This window comes from Gopherus flavomarginatus, chromosome 2 (genome assembly GCF_025201925.1).
Source record: "Gopherus flavomarginatus isolate rGopFla2 chromosome 2, rGopFla2.mat.asm, whole genome shotgun sequence".
NCBI classification, from domain to species: Eukaryota; Metazoa; Chordata; order Testudines; family Testudinidae; genus Gopherus; species Gopherus flavomarginatus.
The window spans coordinates 261593623-261616828 of NC_066618.1; the positions used below are offsets into that span (position 1 = coordinate 261593623).

Below are 23206 nucleotides of genomic sequence, written 5' to 3' on the forward strand. Positions count from 1 at the left end.
ATAGGCATTGCAATGCTGTGTGCTGCAACACCTAAATGCCTTTAAAAATTTGAGCCTTAGTGATATCAAACTACTGGTTCATTTCGATTCAGAACGAGAACCTAAAATTTGAAATTCTCCACAAAATGGAATTACCATTCTCTGCCCTGCTTTACAGGGAGTCCCAGCTTTGGGGCAGTCCACCTGGCAGGCTGTCCGGGAGCCGGGGAGCCTACAAGCCTTGGGAGCCTGAGCAGTCAAGAAGTCAGGCATCTGAGCTGCCAAGGAGCTGCAAGCCTGGTAGCCAAGGCATCCAGCTTCAGAGGAGCCAGGAGCATGGAAGCTCAGGTTCCTCAGTAGCCCATCTGATGAGCCGGGTGGGTAGACTGGCAGGAAACTGGGCAGGTTTCAATGGAATTTATTGAAATTGACATATCCCCACAGAACATTTGGATTTTGACCAATTGACAAATTCTGACAAAAAAAATGTGTTGAATAATTTTCAGTCAGCTCTAGCTATGACAAATTATTGTACTGAAAAACAAAAGTTGCTGGGGAAAAAATGTTTAAAAACAAAAACCAAACATAAAAGACAAAGGTGAGCTTTCTTTGTAGTAGAGAAATCTCTTCTACGTATAAACATGTGGGTTTGGGTTCTGCTGTAAGAACGAACAGGTGGAGAGCCTAATCTAGACATTTTGTAAAATTTCAGACACACCAAAGTTTGAAGTTTATTGCAAGAAAATTCCAGCTGAATGTTCTATTCATCATGAGCTTTATCATCAAGTCTCCGGCTACCCAGATTGCAAAACCAAGGATCTGCTGCCCAGCATTCTTCTGAAAGTGATATCAACAGATGAACTAACAAATGAATGGAGTGATTTTGTGGACATTAATAATCAAGGAACACAGGTAAATCATTAAAAAATATTTCTCAGCTTAGAAGGTAAATGTCTTTCAAATATGCGATAAATGGCCTAAACTAGGTGCACAGTAGTAAGTAGGCATCTCCACATGCAAAGACAAATTCACAGGGAAATGTATTTTTTTCCATCATGTCAGACCTTGAAAGATCAATATTTCTAGGAGTTTTGCACAGAACACTGCCCAGATGAGTACAGTCATTTTGCTTTTGAAATTTACAATGGTAGAACTATATTCTGCATCTGCCCATAATCAAACTACATGCTAAACATGTAATTACCTTTTTGGTGCATGGCCCTGGTAGTTGTGTTTTCTGTTTAAGTCCTAGGAGCCCCTCCAACCGTGTATCTGTTGAAATTTTAGATCCTGCCTCAGTTCAGGGGACTGGATTAGATGGCCTATCGAGGGCCCTTCCAGTCTTACATTTCTATGCTTTTCTGATTATTGTTTACCTTCTCATAAGCAAACTAAGGAAATATGGACAATATGAAATTAGTAAAAGGTGGATGTACATCAGTTGAATAACCACACTCAGAGAGAATTTATCACTGGTTTGCTGTCAAATTGGAAGGATGTATCTAGTGGAATCCTGTTGGGGTCTGTCCTGGGTCTAGTACTTTTCAACATTTTCATTAGTGACTTTGATAATGGAGTGGAGATTATGCTTATAAAATTTGTGCATGACAGCAAGCTGGGAGGGCTTGCAAGAACTTTGAAAAATAGTATTAGAATTAAAAATTACCTTGACAAATTGGAGAATTGGTCTGAAGTCAACAAGATGAAATTCAGTAAAGACCAGTGCAAACTACTGCATTTAGAAAGAAAAAATCAAATGTACAAATACAAAATGGGGAGTAACTGGATAGGCAGTAGTACTGCAGAAAGGATCTGGGGGTTATAGTGGATCACAAATGGAACATGAACCAACAATACGATGAAGTTGTGAAAAAAGCCAATATCCATCTGGGGTGTATTAACAGAAGTGTTGTATGTAAGATGAGGTATATGATTAGTCTACTTGGCACTGTCAGGGCCTCAGCTGGAGTACTGTGTCCGGGTTTGAGTGCCTCATTTTAACAAAGATCTGGACAAACTAGAGAGAGTCTCGAGGAGAGCAACAAAAATAATAAAAGGTTTAGAAAATCTGACCTTTGAGGAACGGTTTAAAAACTGGGCATGTTTAGTCTAGAGAAGAGAAAACTGAGATGGCAAGTCTTCAAATATGTTAAGGGCTGTTATAAAGAGGACAATGATCAGTTGTTCTCCAGGTCCACATAAGGTAGGACAAGAGAATGAGCTTTATCTGCAGCAAAGGAAATATAGGTTAGATATTAGGGAAAGCTTTCTGACTTAAGAACTGGAAAAAGTTATCAAAGAAGGTTGTGGAATCCCTGTCATTGGAAATTTTAAAGAACATGTTAAATAAATACCTATCAGGGATGGTCTAGGTTTATTTGGTCCTGTGTCACTATGGGGGAATGAATTCATTAGATGACCTCTTGAGGGACATTCCAGTCCTACATTTCTATGATTCTGTTATTCATGCATGGCTATTTTTATGACAAATAATACAAATTTTCCAGTTTTAAATTATGTCGCTCCTTTTTCATACTACCAGATGCCTTGTTGTGAAAATTACTTGGTCTAGACACATCAGTCTTGAGGAACTCTGGCCTCATGAAGCAAATATATGCAAGACCCACGGAGTAAATTTCTCTCATTTAGTAACTTCACTATTCCAGCTTCCTTATCCCTCCAAATCCCACAAGACCCATCATTGTCATTCTCCCTCTGTTTCTCCATGGGAATGAAGTTTATGTTTATACGAAAGGGGAGTTATTTTATTCTTCAATTGTTTTTTCTCCTGTTTTGAGGTAAATTAAAACTTCCTTGCCTGGGATAGTGAGGGGTTTTGTTTGTTTGTTTGGTTGGTTGATTGGTTTTTTAACAGAAATTTGTCCATCTTTAAAGTAATTAGCATACACGGAATCAAGACAAACAGCTTTGCCACTTAAAAAAACATAGCAATTTCAGATGTTTTCCTTTGGGACCACTCACAAAATGTTCCTGATTATTAACTAGTATGTTAATTAGCAAGTAGTTCAGTTGAGTTCAGCAAGCCAGTCAGGCAACGTAAGGTTTCAAATTCTAGTCATTGATATTATGCCAATCCAGTGTTCTTTATAGAAATCAGGCTGAAAGAAGGAATTAGATGCTTTGAAAGCATTTGAGGATCTTATCCTAGTGGAGGAATTCTCTCCAATTAAAAATTCTAATACTTCAGACCCTCAGCTTGTTTAACTTAAGCTTTAAAAATCCCTTTGACTTACTTGTACAAAACATCTCAATTTCTTGGACTTTCTGAACCCAGGGCATTGAGGCTAATAACAAAACTTTCTTTGCTCAATGATGAAGTGTTACTTGAGTAAGCAGAATTTAAAAAAAAATCAATCCAAGGTTACACTTTGCAATTGTTTATGTACTATGTTGGTATTTTGTGTGCATACTGTTATTACTCCACCTTAATGATCTGCCTTAAAAGAAAGAGATGGCTGCAGCGATCTTAATTCTGTCTCTCTATAGGAAAATACTAGATGTTGTTGCAGGTATGTTCTTAAATTATGTGATAATTTAAGTTTCAGACATAACAGCAACTAACACAAGTCTGCATATACTTTACATTATATGCAAAGATATTTGTTGGTTGTTTGGTCCAATGATAGTTTGTACCTTGGTGGTGTTGTCTAATTCACTGAGTGGTTATTGATTATTGGTTATTGCTTACATTGATTGTTAAGGACTTCCATTTAATCAGTGATTGAACCTCTAGATTTGAAACGTTCTAGTACCTGAATCAGGCACATCAGAATTAAGTTTAGTGTCTGGTTGGGAACCCCAAACTTACACAATGACAACATTCACATTGAGGGAAAAGCTTTAAATACTTGTATTAGTATAATTAATAAAAACACAAATGTTCCAAACCAAATGAGAATGCAGCTGTAACATAAAATTAAGGTGCTGTCCCACACCATACCTTACACATACTTACCCCTTCTTGTGGAAACTTAGTGGTAAGAGGCAGGCAGTCATCCATGGTATGCCATACAAGTCTGATGGTCACAATCTCAAGGCCTACGTGGTGACTGGGCCTATTATAGGTCCTGGTGACGGCTATGAATATTCATGTAGATGCCCAACTTTCTTTATCCATAACTGACTTCCTCACCATAATAATGTTGAGGTGTCCTTATCCTATAGGTTAATATATTAATGATCTCCACTTAGCATATACATCAATTCATTGCGAAGGCAAGTTTGTGTTTGTACTTTTTTCAGATGTTCCTATCCTAAAATATCCAAAGCTGATCTTAGTTCATATTCCTGTGGTTGCCTGGTACAAAAAAAATCTTCTAAGCATGATATTCCCTGTTCCCCAATAACTCAGAGTCACTTTTGGGTAACTCACTTATGCTAAGGTTCATAGGCTTCAAAGCCTTAAGCTAAATACTTAAGGTAAACATATTAGGTGTAGGCCTGTAGGTTTCTTGCATTAGTGTGATATAAAATATCTTTAAACTAGCTCTGTGGGCTACAGCGATTCCTTCAGAATATCTAAGGGCTTATCTGAACAGCAAGGTACTGCACGGCAAGTCAGGGTGTGAATCTACAGCTCAAGATCTTGCCATGCCTAAAAGTCCCATGTGCACACTGTTACAGTGCACTGAAAGTCCTGGAGTGCAATTTGGCATTACTACTACTTCAGGGGTGGCCAACCTGTGGCTCCGGAGCTACATGCGGCTCTTCAGAAGTTAATATGCTGCTCCTTATATAGATACTGACTCCGGGCTGAAGCTACAGGTGCCAACTTTCCAGTGTGCTCAACCCCTGACTCTGCCACAGGCCCTGACCCCACTCCACCCCTTCCCACCCCCTCCCCTGAGCCTGCAGTGCCCTCACTCCTCCCGCTCCGAGCCTCCTGCACACCACGAAACAGCTGATAGGGAGGGACGTGGAGGCGCTGATCGACGGGGCTGCTGGTGGGAAGGAGGCGCTGGGACCAGGGGGGAGCTGATGGGGACCTGCTGATGTATTACTGTGGCTCTTTGGCAATGTACATTAGTAAATTCTGGCTCCTTCTGAGGCTCAGGTTGGCCACCCTTATACTACTTGAAAGTGTAGAATGGCAAGCCACACTCTGAACTTGCACTGCATTGAAGCAGTGCTCACACAGCTGTAGATTCACACACAGGCTTTCCGTACTCTAAATTGACATGTAGAAAAGCCATAAATCTCACAGTTTTATCATGAGTCTTGTGATATTTGGTGTTCCTATTAAGGGTCAAGTGATTATGTGAAAATCACAGATTTCATTAAAGAAAATACATTTCTAGACCTCATGTTTATGGGGAAAAGCATGAAAACATGACCAGAGCAAACCCTAAAGGTTCAAAATCCAGAAAGCAAACAAAATGCATTCCAAAAATATATGATGCTTTTAGAAATCTCATGATTTTTAATCCCATTTCATTATTCTGTGTGGGTCTGACTCAAGATTTTTGAACATTTTGGGTTGGCAGTACTGTTCCTTTGACCCACCAGAGCATGCTAGACCTTCAACAGTCATTTAAAAGATTGGTTGCATCAGGTTTTAGACTTTTTAAAAGTGTGTCAAAGTCCCAGTTGGAGGGTTACATTGATTGTTTCCTCCATCATACAGCCTTTATAGATATGAATGCTCCAAAGCTGAGAGAGAGAACCTTATTCAAACTCCCTTGCTATCTCTGTTTGGAGCCCAAAAAAGTCCTGCTTTACATCCTGTTTTGAAAGAACAATCATTCAGAATTCTTACAGATAACACCTCAGTGATATGCTATATAAATTATCAGGAAAGGAGTCTGCATTCTCTGATGAAAAGAAGCAATTTACGTGGGAGACTGAGAGGAAGTAAGTTTTTACTGGAGGATATTTCCATCAGCTATTAATCTGAAGGACGTGAACTGCAGAGTAGCTTGAACAGTTTCATTTACAATCCCCACGAATAATCTGTTATATGAAGAACATTTGTCCCACTTTTGACATGTAGGTACTTCCTGAATCCAGCTGGAAAGTTATTGCACTGCAAAGATGCAGAAATTCTAAGTGGCAGGTACTTTTAAAACATTCTAATTAAGACTTCTTGTCTGTCTCTTCCAGTGTCATTAGGAAGGTTCATTTTAAAGCAGCAAGGAATCTGAAAACCTCATCCACTATCTATGCTTAGAACCTTTCCATTGTCACTTAACTCTGTCTCACAAATAGGATCAAGCAGGTATACTCGCAGGTGATCTGCATATTGTGTCAGTGGCCTAGATATTGAAATTCTAGGGTGTACAAATAGTGATTTTTCTTTCAAGAGGCCTTGCAGTCCTCTTCAAAGACAACACTTGCTACTAGAAAAATACTAGTACCTGAAATAAGTGCTGAGTATGCTATTCAGCAACTAGGCATGTTCCTTTTGTGTACCACCCAAGTCTGGATCCTGAAGTTTCTTGAGATTTACAGGGTCACAGATCATTTCCTTTCTTTATGGCCAATCAAGTACAAAGTACAAACAGGCACAGTCTATTCCTCTAGAAAGAAAGTGCTTTACTAATTTACTAAAAGAATTAGTCACATCTAGCATCCATTATCAGAGCCAGCTGAGATTGGAATTAAAAGGACACTTGATTGAGACGTATAGAATACTGAAAGTATAGTGAAAACTCACCAGACACATCTGTTTCTTCTATTCCATAATGCAAGAATAAGAGGACCTTAGCTGAAAGTGAGAGGCTGTACATTTAAAGCTGCTAAATGGCAATCCTTTTTATGTAGTATACAGTAAACCTGTGAATTCATTGCCTCAGAAAATCTTTAAAACAAATAATTTAGCAAGGTATTTTAACGCATTTGACAATTGTGTGATCATAAATAACATTTGTAAGCTAAGATAATGGTAGAAGAAATTAATATTCATGCTTCCAGGCATAAACTGATCATGTCTGGGGCTTGAAAAGAAATCCATCCCTCACAGTCAGTGAGCTAGGGACATTCTAGGATTATGTACTTTCCTCAGACATAACAAGAATTGGTTACTGCTAGAGGCACAATACTGGAGTAGATAGACCAACAGTATGATCTGATTTGGCACAATAGCTACAGTATAAATAACTACAGTAACTGTGGGACCTAAACTTACTCGAGGGGCAACTAATAATGATGAAAATACCATGACAGTGATTTAAATGTATACATAGTACCATCCAGGAGAATCCAGAAGTGCTGTATAAATGTTACAAACTGTGGGCTAGATTGTGGACTTTAAAGCCAAAGGGTGCTTAAGAGGCAGTACAGGGGCGGAGAGAATGTCAGTAGGGGCAAAGGAGAAGAAGCCACTTCTATAAGGGAATGCAGTCTTCTCCCCCTCCCTCCCTCCCTCCAGTTTAGGTCCATCAGCTGGTGTGTCGAGGCGAGCACCACCCTTTTCAAGTTGTAGGGAATCATGGACTTGTGCACAAGGGACTGGTAAAGAGTCTTTATTGTTCTCTTCCTGCACTCTTTCACAGCCATGAAGAATGGCCAGAATCTGTCCTTGGGAATAATGTCACCCAAAACAGAGATGCAATCGCAATGGAAATGTTGCCAAAAAAAAGTGTACAACACTACACAAGAGTTTAGGACAGGAGGCTAAGAATACTGTATCCAACTGAAAGGATGGGGGAATTTTAGATTAGTAGAATGTACAGTGATTCCTGAATTAAAATTAGACTGTGATACACGGCTAGCACTCCTATTCTTGCAAAATGTGCCATAGGATTTTATGTCTATAAATGGTCAAGACTTCAGTTTTACATCCCATTTAAAAAAACACCACCTCTAGCATAGATACTCTGTTCAGATACCACTGTGTTGCATTCAGATAACTGGATAGCAGAACCATGATACAGTGGTTGGGCATTGGTTAGGAACTCAGAATGAAGAGCACCACCTATAGAATTACCAACACAGCGTTACTCCCTTCAGCACTTACTTTCACTTTAGAGCTCTCTCATCCAACATCTGACCATAGCTCATGTGGTGAGTTGAGATCACAACCTGAGGCTGTATGGCTGCAAATAATGTCCATTCATTATAGTTCTGCTATTGTTCAATTTTTTGTTCCATAAAAAAAAAAATTTGTACTTGTAATGTGGAAAACATAAAACAAATTACAGCTATAATAACATCCAACTATTATCATTCTTATCTTGAATCCAACAATCACACATAAAATTGGATTCCTTATGAACTACTGGATTTTATTTAATGTTCTCACAGTTGGTTTGTCAACAATCAAGTCATCTCTTCATCAGAACTGGATACTGAGTTTCCTGTGTTTGTTTCTTAGTTTTGCCTAGCCAATTCTCTGTATTTGTATTCCTTTCCTTTGTACTTTACCTAGAGTTTTGAAGAACAGAAGAATCTCGTCTGTGTTCCCATCAGTAAATGTCCTTGTTTATGCAGAGCAACTTTCTGCATTTGGCTTACCCTACAGATCTCAAGTCTGGAAACTTGTTTCTCCATGTGTTATATACCTCTCTTATTTCAAGCTACCAACATGATTTTTCCTTTGTCTCTTAAAAGTAATTCTTTTAATATGGCATTCTGGAATTCCATGTTTATTATCTTTCAGTGGGTAGCCATTATCTTTAAATTAGGCTTTCAATTTGAAACAGGTGTAAATGATAGGCCATGGAATTAAAATTTAGTTAACAATTCTGTTGGCCATGTATAAGACAGTATAGAATGCAGCTTGCTGTCTCTTCTGCAGGCCTAACCAAGTTTGTTGTGCTTTTTCCAAACCTGAAAAACATACTCTCTTTTTTTCTGGAACAACATGAAAATCTGTGAAGGTTTCATGAAATTAAGTACAAAACACATGCTATATATGAGTCACTTCATGAGCACATTTACTTCTCAAGCACACATTGCAAATCTGCAAGCAAAACACAGCAGTACAATCATCAAATCCTCAGGCTACTGACTAGTTAGGCCTTCCGTACTTTTGTAGCTGTCCTTAGATCGGGGTGTGCAACCTCTGGCATGCGGCTCGCCAGGGCAAGCACCCTGGCAGGCCGGGCCAGTTTGTTTACCTGCCACGTCGACAGGTTCAGCCAACTGTGGCTCCTACTGGCCGTGGTTCGCTGTCCCAGGCCAATGGAGGCGGTGGGAGGCGGCGAGGGATGTGCTGGCTGCGGCTTTCCACCGCCCCCATTGGCCTGGGATGGCGAACCGCAGCAAATGGGAGCTGTGGTCGGCCAAACCTGCCGACACAGCAGGTAAACAAACTGGCCTGGCCCGCCAGGGTGCTTACCCTGGCTAGCCACGTGCCAGAGGTTGCCAACTCCTGCCTTAGATACTGAGATGCTTTTACCACTTCTTTGCTGCTTAGGACATTTAAGTGAATGAAAGGCAGACACTGAAATGGTTTTTAAGGGGGCAAGCTGCAACTTTATTGACTTAGCACCACCGCCACCCATCACATACCAGGCGTTTAACGGGGTCTGGTGCAGAGTTACATGGCTGCCATCATAAAACCAATAACTCAGGTTAGACCTCATTACCTTTACTCCCTAGGACACAGCTCATTTCTGAATCCTTTAGCCTTCCCTTGCTGGGAGGAGTTGAGAGGACCAAAGGGAACTTCGGTATTTGAAGATTTCAGGCCCCCATACAGGCACAACATCCACCAGCTAAAATCCTAGGTCTCATTTATCTATAGAAGGAGCTGGCCCTTTTAGTCTTTGTCCACACTGGACACCAGCTGCAAGTTTTGGCAACTGCATGTTCCTATATTTTCTTTTAAAGTTCTGTTTTGAAATCCTAGTATTGGTTACCCCAACTTTGCCTCCACATTGCTGCAAGGAAGGCAAACAAAAATGCTATTGAGGGCAGGGAATGTATTCCAGCACTCTTACCTACTATAACGTTTTAACTGAACCAATCTGAATATGCTAACAACAAGCTCAGTTGATGCTGACCTGGCTGGTTAGACGTGTGCAGCTTTGAAAAGTTGACAGCATTTAGAAATTATCTATCTTGTGTGAGTTTACTTCCACGTTTCCCACCATTTTGATACAGCTGACATAGCTCTCTCTCATACCCACAGATTTGGGTAGAAAACAGGATCTTCAATTTTAATTGCTTGAAAACCGGACAGAATTTGGGATTCAATTCAAATATAACATGCATGTTTGTAAAAGCATACTTACACTGGACTGGCTTGTTTTTGAATAAATTGGCTACACCTCCAGTGAGGCACAGCATAGTTTCTCTCATTGCATCAAAGGAGTTCTTATTTGTAAAGAGTCTTGTTGATGCAGCTTAGTTCTGATTTTTGGGGGGTGTTCTGAAGAGCTCCAGGGAGATTCTTTGCTCGGTGATCTGAAATCCAAGAGTTTGAAAGTCATTTTTTTTTTTTAGCATTTAAACTGTTTTTCCCTCCCACATCCAGGTTAGATTCTAGGAAGCTCCGCCCTTTTAAAATGTATTTATCAGTTCTTGGAAGTAAAGGATGAGGAGCTAATTTTCTCTCTCATTTATTATATTCTTCTCTATTAACCTTACAGATGGAATATTTAAAAATCTGGATTTAATCTTATTTTTTTTTCTTTTGAAAGCAAACTGTTTCTGCCTCTCAACAGAAAGTATGATTTGAGATGAAAAATTGCAACTCGAAAGTGGTAATAGCATTGAATCAAATTGTACTAGAGTAAAATCAGCAATTTCAGTAAAATTTTATATATGTCTAATTAGTTTTTTAAATGTTCTTTTCTAGATTGTGTTCTTAACTGGTTTTGGCTATGTTTATGTGGACATTGCTCATCGCTGTGGTACAATAATAATAACTTTGGCACCAGAAGGAAGACCAGGACCTGTCCAGATCAACCTGAACAGGTATATAAAGCACATGGAAGATCATAAAAAATGTTGGTAAATTTAAAAACTTATCCAGGGAAGTCATTAAGCCCTGTAAGTGTGAAGTGACTTATGAAATCTGGCATAACTGTTTGTTTTGTCTAATCCCACTGCATACTCAGTGGCATAAGTTTAGAGCACATATTATGTTTTGTATATCACAGTAAAACATGACAATCTAACATCTGAGGTCATGTCACTCTAGGATAAACACTCAATGTCTGGTATAATAAACAGTACTGAACTGTTCATTTTAAAGAATTAAAAATAGTTTCCGTTGTAATTTTGAGTGTATTCACAAGTTTAAAGTTTATGTGGCCAGTTCCTGCGGTCCTTACTCTTGCAAAATTCCCACTGAAATTGGTGGGAGTTTTCTTCAGTAACGGCTGCAGGAATGGCCTTATACACAGTAGTTAACTGTGCACTCCATCATCTTTATAACACTCTTCCTTAGAAGACTGTCTCCCACTGTTAGAGCATTGCTAGAACTTGGCTCTCAAATCCATTCAACTCTAATTATAACATCACCTATTTATAACACTCAGAATTCTCGGCTTCCAGAGATGTTACAACAAGAGAGGAATGTGTGTTTGCAGAGTTTTTATTTGAGCTATAATTAAGGATTAATCTCTGAGAAATTGATCACCCAGCAGCACTAGCTTTTTTGGGAAAACAAGATTCCAGGTCAAATCAAGTAAAATTACAAACTCATGTTTTCCTTTCCTCCTATCTAGAACTCAGGAGCAGACCATTATATTTAAAATGTTCATCAGCCAGGCAAGTCTTGCAGTGTTTGATGAAATAACAAATCATAAAATGTCGTCTGAACTTCTGCGGCTTACAGTGGACAACCTTTTCCTTAACATGGCACCAATGGCCAGCTACTTGAGATCCCTGTCTCATGAATTCCAGGGAGAGACCTCCGAAGGTCTTCTTCAGTTTTATAGTCTCCAAATATATTGTGGAGACTTGCAATTGGACAACCAGCTGTATAATAAATCCAGTTTCCATTTTGCAGTCCTGCTGTGCCAGGGAGAGAAAAATGAAACCATGCGGTGGTCCAAAGTGAACAACCTCATTTTATCCAACAAAGATTTGGACGAATATAAGGAAAACTGTTTCATAAAACTCTGCATCACTTTATCAGAGGAACAGAATTTCTTGTTTTGCGTTAATGACCTCAACTTCGAACTGAAACCAGCGAGGCTGTATGTGGAAGACACATTTGTTTATTACATTAAGACCTTATTTGATACATATCTTCCAGACAGCAAAGTGATTGGTCATTGCATGAAAACCTCAACTATTACCCAGATACTGCCTGAACAAGTGAGACAGCATGCTAAAGCTTTAGTCAACCCAGTGAAGTTAAGGAAGTTAGCAATACAACCAGTTAACCTGTTGGTCAGTATCCATGCTTCACTAAAGCTGTATATAGCTTCAGATCACACCCCTCTCTCCTTCTCCATGTTTGAAAGAGGACCCATCTACACCACTGCAAGACAGCTCATCCATGCCTTGGCCATGCATTATGCTGCGGGGGCACTGTTCAGAGCAGGTCAGTATTTTTTCCTTACGCTTAGAATTGTAACATTTTCATTATGTACCAGTATCCAGTAATTCTCTCACAAGCTACTTACTACAGTAGCTCACAAGCTACTTACTACAGTCAGATCTGTTGTTTTGTGCTTTAGATGGTCTTGCAAAATTACTATAATAATCTAAGAAACATTTGATTTTCTGCAATATGATGGGGGTCAAATAAAATGGTGGGACTGAAATTGATGTACATTTAAAGCTGTGGTGAATGTTAGTTGGCACCTGAAGACTTTTCCAAAGCCCTGTAAAAACTATTGTAATGTATTCTGTCCATTTTGGTTTTTGTCGTCTCATATTATAAATACAATCAGAATCAAACTACGAATTCCCAACATGAACTCACAAAAAATAATTTATTTAAGCAAATTATTCAATAAGTTGCAATGCATTCAGAGCAAATTATACCACTGTACGTTGTTTTCTTGTTAAACCTTTTGGCTGCTCTTTATGGTTAGGAATCTGTCTTTCTTCATAAAGCCTTCATGCTAAACTGGCACACAGATGTTTATTGTCCTTTGATCCATGAAGTATGTAGTTTGCTGTACTGACTTTTTCCCACACAGAATCGATAGTGAGCAATTAGCCTCTTAGATTAATGGATGCATTCTTAAAATTCTGTCTCCCATAAATTCATAATAAAGTGTCTCAGTCTCTTCTACACCTTAATAGGCCTGGGAATTTGTAAATGATCACACACAGTTAATAGTAGAACTTATTGCAACATCATATTTATTTTCCTAAGTCTCTAGAGTCAGATTTTCCAAAATCTTATTTTTTCCGCTTTTGCTACATACACAAAGTGTGTACACAATTATGTACCACATTTTCATGCACAATTACCATGATTGTGCATGTGTATCAGGTATTTATAGATGAATATAGCCAATGAGATGTCTAACTGGCCTTTCCCATGTGCAAATATCTGATTTGTAGAGTTGATCCTGCCATAATGGTACACTTGCATGTAAACATTTTTTTTAAATCAGGCCCCTGTAGTACTAAAGGAGAGATTTGGCTTCCTGCTAAATTAAGAGCCAAATTACAGTCCAACTAATGCAGTGGCACAAGATGCCCATTACCTCCATGCACCAGCTATCCATATCACAGGTAGCAATGTAGTAGGGGAAGCTTATGGACTGGAATGGTCACCTTTGGGATTTGGAGTTAGCCATCCCACATCCTCCAAATAATTAACCGGAAATGACAACTTTGGTGGCTTGGGCTGTGTTTGAAGGGAATGTTGGTTAAAAATGTTTAACACTGTCACATTGCATTAGCAAAAGTCATATGGAAATTTTGAATTTTATTAGCCAAAATGTATCCCAATAGGTTGCCTATTAAGAGAATATGGTGGATCTTTGCTAAGACGTTGTAGTAATAGTTATTTCATGTTAGTAGATATAAATACTAAGTGCCTTCTGATGTGTAGTAGAATAAGGCTTATGAAACATTGTGAAATTTTAATATAGAATTTGTGAATTTGGTGGATTCTGCTCAGTTCCTCATTTCTCCCCATATACACAAACTTCCTCCCACACTTACCTCCTTCATTAAAAGGGCTTGAGTCATGGTGATCTGACCTCTAGGCAAGATGCTGGATAAAGGTCCATTGAGAGCCCATCAGCTTCACTCCAGTGTATGGGCCAGAAAAGGTCGCTCATGATGCAAAATACCTCTATTTCTCTCTCCCTCTCTCTCACTCCAAGGTGAATTTGCTGCCTTCCCAGCCTTGCCAGAACCAACAGCTCATTATTCAAAGCCAAACTGTAGTGCACAGTCACTGGAATGCCAGGTTGTCCCAGAACTTTGTATTTAAACAGTTTCAGCCCTGTCTATCCGTAATAGTTGAAAAAGCTGATTGGCAGTGTGTGAGCAGAGTTCAGGCAAGCTCAGTACCCCACACCTCAGACTGGCAGGGTCCGTCAGTTTTGTGGAGAGGGTACATGCTCTACCCTCTGTGGGATGGACCATCTTGGGTCATTCACAAACAAACTGTGGTCAGTGATCAGATCAGCACTGATCATTTCTCGGGGATCTGCATCCATTCTTCATCACCTGGAGAACCATTGTTTTGATGATGGGGGGGGGTCTCTGAGGGATAAGCAGCTCCTGGAAGGGCTCCATTTCCTAAAACATTCGAAAAAACCTGAAATGCACAAATATGGTATATGTAAATGATCAGTGCAACATTACTGATCAGAAAGGATCCTGAGCAGATGGCGCATACATTCCATCTGTACACCACTGCCAGCCTCATCCTGTTTTCCATCACTTTATACAGTGGCAAATACTTTTTTATAGAAATATTACACTGAAGCAAGATAGCAAGCCCATGCTGGAGCAATAAGAGCTCCCAATAAGAGAGGGCTGCCAGTGAGACACCTCTGTAGGGCAGCAACTGCAGGACTTTTGCCAACGTCCGAAGGTTTTCATTCCAGATCTTCTCCTGGAGTTGCCAGTTGACTGTACTTGGGTTGTGGTTTTTTTGGTTTTTGGTTTGGTTTTTTACCCATCCCAGCCTCTCCCTCATGTCCACTATGATCCCTGCTTTTTATCTGTAGTGTACTGTACCTCTCAACTGACAAAGCTGAAATGGGGGACAGATTCTGCAAGAATAATAGATTTTCCAGGAGCTTAAAATGATAGCACGAGATTCATTTCTTTCATATGAGTAACGTTTTCTCTCTGCTCAGTTTCATGATTCAGCTTTACTTAGGAATGGCTGTGAGGAGTAACGAAGAAAGAATCTGGAGAACAGGAACCCACAATGATGGGGTGGGAATAAGGAGACCAAAGCAGTTTCACGGCCCTCATTAGAAAGACAAGAAGCAGTTCAGTCCCTCTTTTACTCTTCTGTCCCTATTATGTATCATGTAACTCTGGCAACCCTAACTGAAATCTGTGATTGTGAGACTGGCAGAGCAGGCAGTTTCCAATGAGTCTATATTGTTGTTTCTGAAATAGTCTTGATGGGCTGCTGAAAACAACAGTTATGGCAGCACCATCTCTTTAATAACCTCCTGCCAATCCACCAACCTGAAAAAGAAGAGACCTGCAAAGCAGATTTACAATAAGACTCACAACAGAGCACTATACAGTGGCCATCAGACTGGCCTCTGGCAACCCTGTATTTATATAGGAAACCAGATCTCCAGATACCTCTCCTGGGATATTCATAAGGAATACTCCCTTATGAGTAATCTAATCAGCATGTATATGTCATTGCTGTTTACACAACTGTACTGAGAAAAAGACATTTATCTGGCTAGAACTAGGCTCAAGAAGAAAGTGGTCAGCTCAGAAGGGTTGGGGTGGATGAAAAATAACTTCTCATGCACTTGTCAAAAATCTGCATCCCCGTTTCCAACACCCCATCAAGCAATTGACCTCCATGCTCCCATAAGTCTGTACATTGAATCGCTGTAAACTGGCTGTCATGATTCTCTCACATAAGGATGAGAAATCACTATGTTGCCTACAAAACAAGCTAAGCCTCCAGTACTGTTGCTCCTAGTTGTTAGAATCTAGCCTCCATCTCTCCACGCACACATTTAGCAGAAATACAGGAGGCTCGTGGAAGGAAGTCATTCCAAAGCTATTTGTGAGTTTGCCAAAGGGATTTCTTTGATTTACAAAGTATGAAAGATTGCCATTTCTGAATTCATAGTGGATGAGTTATTTCCCGTGTTTTGCTCAGAGGAAGTTCATAATGTGGTGAATTCTAGTGTAAAAAAAAAAGTGTGTGTGGGGGGAATTAAGGAATAACTTTTTCACAACTGCTGCTTCCACAATTTTAGTGAATGTAACATTTGTCTTGTTTCTCCTCACAGGCTGGGTTGTCGGATCTTTAGAAATTCTCGGAAGCCCAGCTAGCTTGGTGCGAAGTATAGGGAATGGCATAGCTGACTTCTTTAGGCTCCCATATGAGGGGCTAACCAGAGGCCCAGGAGCATTTGTCAGTGGAGTTTCCAGAGGAACAACATCATTTGTTAAACACATTTCCAAAGGTAGATCTTTCACTTCATTGCTCCTATTTCTGCCATGTTGTCATGCATTGTTAAAGAATGTGTTAAAGTTTAAAATGAAATTGCCTGCAGCTTTGTTTGCCTTGTTAGATTGCAAAGAAATGCAGGGAGGATAACAAAGCTCATACATAATGTCTTATGTATTAAACAGATCACTTCTTGACTACAGTATGCTAGAATGTTTCAGAAACTTCAGAATTTTAAACCTCCCATTGGGGAAACCAAGATTGGCTTGGCCATTATTCCATATGATAACTACAGAAATATTAAAAGTGTTCAGTACTTCTGCTAAACATAAGAAATTCTACACTACGTTGCCTCATCATATTTATTGTTTCTAAAAAAAATGTAGATGCAGTTGTCATAACTTTTGTAAGTACATTTTGACGTGAAGGCAGATCTGAATTTAAAGCACAGCCAGCTTTTCTTTTACAAGGATACATAAACAGTGCCATCTTGTGGCTTAACAAGGTCAGCAACAGAAAATGAAGTATTAGCTGTTTGCTAGCAATTCAGATTCATACAAGAGAAGCTCTTATAGGATCATTTTATGAATCTTGGTTGACCTTTTCATCCATCCCCGTTATGCTCATGTCAGATTTGTAATAGTTTGGGAACCAGGGAAGAATATGTGGATGAGCTGTACTTGTCGCTAGTAAGGCTGGCCTGGTGAAGGGCAATGTAAAAGGTCTGATGTGCACTAATGAAGCACATTGATGTTGCTTAACAAATAATAATAAATGTATGTTACACATGGGCAACTTATTCAGTTGAATTGCTGTTCTGTTGGTAAGGATATTTCAGTGGGACTTAGACTAAAACAGTCTGATCCACATTCAAACATATAACTGTGTTTTTAGGTACACTGACATCAATTACCAATCTTGCAACAAGTCTTGCTCGGAATATGGATCGTCTGTCACTGGATGAGGAGCATTATAACAGACAAGAAGAATGGCGAAGGCAGCTTCCAGAGAATTTGGGAGAAGGACTGAGACAGGGGCTTTCCCGCTTAGGCATCAGCCTTTTAGGTAACGTATTGTTACCAATTTACTATAGTTGTACTGGATATTTATGAACTACTCATCAGTCTTTTGTACAGTTGCATGCAGGTTAGCGACACAAAGGCCAAAACTTTCTTAAATGGCCACAGAGTTACTTATATGAGATATTGTTTCTGTTTATCCAGAATTAAGGTGAGTTTAAATACTGTTTTTCCTGTTAATAATAATTGCAGATATAGAATAAATTCATATTCTCATGCTGTTCTTGTGAAACACTTCTATTGGTACATGATATATAAGTCAAAATGAAAGAATAATTCTGTATTGGGCATGCTGGCTTGTAGGCAAGTCAGCACAAAGACGTCATCATTCTGATATTTACTTTCCAGTGAGTAATAGGAAAACTTTCTAAAACTGATTGTGTTTTCTATTGCACAATAGATATCAGAGATGCTTGTTTTTGTTTGAAAACCACTTGAGCGTAGTGCAAATGTCAAGTAAACTTTGATGAACAATTCTACTTTTGCAAAGAAAGCCAGATTGGCCTGACTCGGTATAATTATATTAGTCAAGCAGCCAAATGGTTTGGTCAGAGGTGAAGATCACTATGGATATTTCAAAATATTACATAAAAGTTTGAAAACTAAACCACTCTGGAAAATCTCTGAAAGGAAGTTTTCTAGTTAAAGCATTCAGGAACTGGATTTTGTAGGGTATTTCTATTTGTCACACTAGCAAAGGAATGCCAAATTGTATTCTTTGGCAAGGTGCCTTAGTGCATATGAAGGAGTATGAATCCCTTAGAGATCAAAGTGACCGAAAAACAGTCCAGAGCAAAAGGTTAGAAGAGATGAGCTTGACAGGATTTGTCCTTGTTCCTAATCGTCAGGACTATACGCAACTCCTAAATTTACAAGCACAACCCTGAAAGCCCCAAAGAGGAAGTGGTAAAATGTTACAAGTTCAGGTTAAGTTACTGAAAATTATTTTAAACAAAAACAGTAGATGATATGAAGCCCTGTCATTTGATAATGCCTGTAACCTGGCAAGCTAGTGTCCTGAGAGAAGATGTGCATGAAGCAGCAATTTCATATATTAGTAGCCATTACCCAATAGTAAACTGGTACAGATATTGCAAATCATAGGCAGTTTAGAGGAGGTTTTTTTATTGGGCTGGGGGCAGTCATGTTGAGTAGCTGGATAAGAACATAAGAACATAACAGAAGAACATAAGATTTCACTTTGCGTCAGTCTAGTATTGGATGCTGGTGAGAAATAGTTTGGTGATCTTAGCTCAGTCACAAATAAGACCACAGGCCAATGTGATGGCCACCCTTTTGGCCAACACAGAGGTGATTGAACTGGGGAACTGCAGAGCTAAAAGCATGAGCTGCTACAACTTGAGCTAAAGAGCCAGCACTCTGTCCTTGGGTGCTGTAACAACTAATATCCTCTGTGGATTGGCTCATACAGGCGGCCTGTAAGACACACATACCAGTGGATTACACCACACTTGTCACAAACATCCAGGCACAGTGCACTAAGTAGCCTAATATCTTTTTGAAAGGCTGCAGTGGTTATGTGGATACTTCTGGGTTTATGAAAATAGCAGGAACTAGAATACTGGAGCCTACTTGATTACCCAAGAACTCAAACATTATGTTGGAAATATGAGGTTATTAATTTTGCACTTAAACAGTATTCCTCTAAATACCAAATAACGTCTTGCTTTTAATTGCTGCTGTTCCTCAAAATACGGAAGAAGAGCAGCAGTTTACATGTTGGCTTAGACTGCAGTTGCAGCGCTGTTTTATTTTAAAATTTCAACGGTCCCAGGAATAAGGAACTTGTACTCTCTGTCTCCATGGTTCTGTTTACAAATTCTTCACTGCTAAAGTAATACCTACTATTCTTAGCAACAGAAATAATTAACCTCCCAAATAAATACCTGTGGTTACTCTAGGGGAATTGACAAGTATGAATCTTGTCAGTATCAATGAGGAATCAGCAGACATCACAATTGTATCAGACACAAATCTTGATTTTTTCTTGATAACATCAAAAAGACTGATTCTCCTATTAAGTATACAAACACTAGGCATCTAAGTTATGTGCATAATACACATAAATTCCAGCTGCTACAGATACATCATAATGACATTTCTCCCCTGACCATTCAGTTTTAGGGATTTTAGAAATCTCTCCAAAACAGATTTGGTTGGAGTAAAGTGCTGCAGCGCTGGTTTGCTTTTCCAGCACATTTATAGAACGCTTAAAAAAATACCTCCAGTGTCTTTCTTGTACAGTGAAGTGAAATGAAGTGGTGCTGCTGTGTTCTTTTCTCTCGCAAGCAGGAAGCATTCAGAATGAATCTAAAGATAGGGATTTCTAGGTCCTTCGTAGAAATAATTTTGATGATTGCATAGATTAATAGAAATGAAAAAAACATGGAAAAGACCTATAGGATGAGATGATCAAAGCAGCATAATATGTGTTCCAGTCACCCCAAATGTGCAGACCGTTTGGGTAATTGCATATGCAAATAGCCAGTTTTAGTCATATGTGTGCACAATTATCTGATTTACATATGTATTTGTGGTAATTGCACAGAAAAAAATGAGTGCACATTTGCACACCTAGCTTGCTTGACAATCTAGCTCATTATGGCCCCAATTCAGCAAAGCACTTAAGCACGTGCTTAAGTGCTTTGCTGAATCAGGGCCAAAGTCATGTACTCTGTCTCCTTCTCAGTGCAAGTTGTTCCCCACAGTGCATTCTTAAGTGCTTCGTTCTGTCTAGTTTTAAATGACTCAAGCACTGCCAGGGTGTTGTTTGATTTGATTGTTATCTCTGGCTCGCAATTTTCTTATTTTCTAGTTACAAGGAGACTGCTGGGTGTTTTCTGTTATATTTTTGATATCAAAAGAGTCTAGGCATTTTTTCTGTTATAGATCTCAATATAAAAGTGTATGAAATAGAAAAGTGTAGATTGTGGTGTTTGGATTATAAACTCCTCAGTGCAGGGGGCCATGTCATCTTTTGCGTTTTGTGTAGCATTCATCACACTATCATGCATTAAATAAAAACTAATAATTATGTGAGAGAGAATATTGATGCTATGGGATCAGTTTCAAAAATGTTGGCTCTGGTGAAAGACACTGTATTGAATCAGCTCCTTTTTATGAAATGGAACATTTTTGAGTAATTGAACAGCTGTCTAACCCTAGCGAAACAGACTTTTCAGAAAAACTGAAGGAGGACTGTACACTCCACTCACGCTATACTTCATGCTAGCAAGCAATCTTGTTTAGTAGTATTAGTAGACTGTAGCATGAACAAACTAATAATTTTGTAGTTAGACAATGTGTAAAACCTGGCTTTTGGAAGCTGTGATTTCCATTACAGACAACCCAGATTTGAAGAAGAGCTCTGTGTAAGCTCAAAAGCTCATCTCTTTCACAAAAAGAAGTTCATCCAATAAACAATATTACCTCACCCACCTTGTCTCTCTAAACTTTATTATTCACCATAATAGCGGTAGTATTACAGTTGCATCCATTGGGATCAGGGCTCCATTATGTTTGGCTTTGTACCTACAAGAAAGTAAGAGACAGTCCCTATCCTGAAGATCTTGCCATCTAAAATCCTAATCCAGCAAATATTTATGCACATGCTTAACCGTATTCACAAGCTGGCCTGTTCATTTCAGTAAAAAAGCACATGTTGTTTGCAGCAAGGCAACCACTTTCTGACATGTTTTCAGAAACCAGAACACTTGTGTCACACAACTGACAAAAGTACGCTTATGTCTGTACTGCCAGCTTTTGACTCAGTAGCGACACATGCATTGTTTTCATAGTGGAGGATTTTTTCCTGTACCATATTGATCTAAATGAATGTATCTTGAATGAAACACAGAACAAGTGGCATTAACATTCACTATGAGCAAAAGAACAGTTTACATAGATTCTATGCCGTTTGACTTTTCTCTTCACTCCAAACACTGTTCATCACTCTGAGCATTCGTTCCACTGGAATGTTCTGTTTGTTCCTGGCAAGGAACTTCGACTTGCCCTGAACACACATTTTGTAGTTATAAAAATACCACTTTTTTTTTCAGTCAGCAGGGATACAGTATAAAAGCAGAGTAATCAGGTTGATGGTTGGCAGATGTCATAGCGGTTGTGCAATTTTTTTGGTGTGGTAAAGAAGGGAAATGGGGTTTGCTTTTATTGTATTGGGAGTACAGGAGAGTGGCCTGGCAATGAAGGGCCTGTGAAAGAGAACAGGAGGCAGTTGGAATGAACAGACAATAAATGGGGGCCAGGGATGTCCAAGGTACAAACTACAGAGGTCGTAGTTCTGATGACCTCACCATTGTCCAGGAGCTGTAATGGAGACCCTAACTGAACCTCTGCTTCCTCCATGCTCCTGCTGGTAAAAAATCTGTGCTCCTGGGCTGGTTCCACCCTGGAAGCTGCTGCTTTTGCCAACCACATATGAATGGGGAGGGATAGAGCCACATAGGGCCAGCTGCCCTCAGAGGATAGTCTTCTCTGCACATTTCCAGGTACTAGGAGATTTGGAGAGACCTAGACAGGCTTCATGTGTGCATCTCTAGCCGTGTTGCTGATTCTGGCTTCTGCTTGAGGCAAGTCTCTGCTCCTGGGCTTGCTGTGCCCTGGGAACTTCTTCCTTTCCTGAGACCACATGATTGAGGGAGGATGGGAGCTGCATGGGTCCACCTGCCCCATGGAAGTGGGAGTACCCCCAAAAGGAAGTCTCCCCTACATTTCTCTGGGGAAGCTTGATGAGACCCAACCACAGGTACCAAAAGTCAGTTAGATGTGAGTACTGTTGTTTATTATATGGATTGTGGTAGTATTGTCTTGGGCACGATATAAATAATAATTTTATGTATCATAGTCAAAGCAGTTTCCATTCTGCTGTCTTGTCCTCTGGGCCTGATTTCATCAGAGAAGTGTGTGCAGCACACCACAAGTTCTTTGGAGTAAGCTCTTATTCATTATTACCTTATAACATTGCTCAAGTGTATTACAGTAATTAATTTACTAGTGCAAGGATTTAGGTGGATTACATTTAATAAGGCAGTAACTTCTGTTCTGAGCGTGCAGTTGCAGTGCATGACCTCTGTAGGTTGGGTGAAAGAGGTCATGAAGTCACATAATACTGGAACTTAGTACTACACAAAGAATTATTTTGTTTCTTCCGATGTGTTAACAGTTGTACAAGAGCAAAGAATGGAAGAACAGCTCCTGTATATGCAGTGGGGTGTTGGTGTATTTTGAAGTCAACAAGCATGAGCAGCTGTTAAGGATTAATGAAATGGAACTGAATTGAAAAGTACATCTCTTCCACAGCATATAGTTAAGGAAGCTTCATAGCCTGGCATTATAATACAAAGAGTTAAAAATGTGACTGAAATGAAAGATATGATGAGTGTTCACAACAGTGGGCAGGTCTCTTACAAACAAGGAGGCAGCAATACAAACACATTTTTCTGGGAAATGAAGTACAGATAAAAGGTGGAAGAAGTGTGTGTAACTGGAGGAAGGTTTACAGTGCTTTCATATTACATGCATTTTGGGGATACAGTGTTTTAGAGAACAAGAATAGGGGAAAATTTGAACGTTCTTTTTCCCCAGTCTCATTTGTTATTTGGAAAATACACCAGTT

General features: G+C 39.4%; 1 protein-coding gene across 4 annotated transcripts in view; it reads left to right on the top strand.

The window, feature by feature from the left end:
• VPS13B (vacuolar protein sorting 13 homolog B) overlaps window positions 1-23206 on the top strand; it is a 913516-nt gene that overhangs the window by 874707 nt on the left and 15603 nt on the right. For all 4 annotated transcript variants that reach the window (XM_050940452.1, XM_050940449.1, XM_050940451.1 and 1 more), the window contains exons 54-58: window positions 692-891; window positions 10742-10860; window positions 11616-12439; window positions 16311-16487; window positions 17366-17536. In XM_050940452.1, coding sequence (XP_050796409.1) covers window positions 692-891; window positions 10742-10860; window positions 11616-12439; window positions 16311-16487; window positions 17366-17536 — 1491 coding nt within the window. The remainder of the gene's footprint in view (window positions 1-691; window positions 892-10741; window positions 10861-11615; window positions 12440-16310; window positions 16488-17365; window positions 17537-23206) is intronic.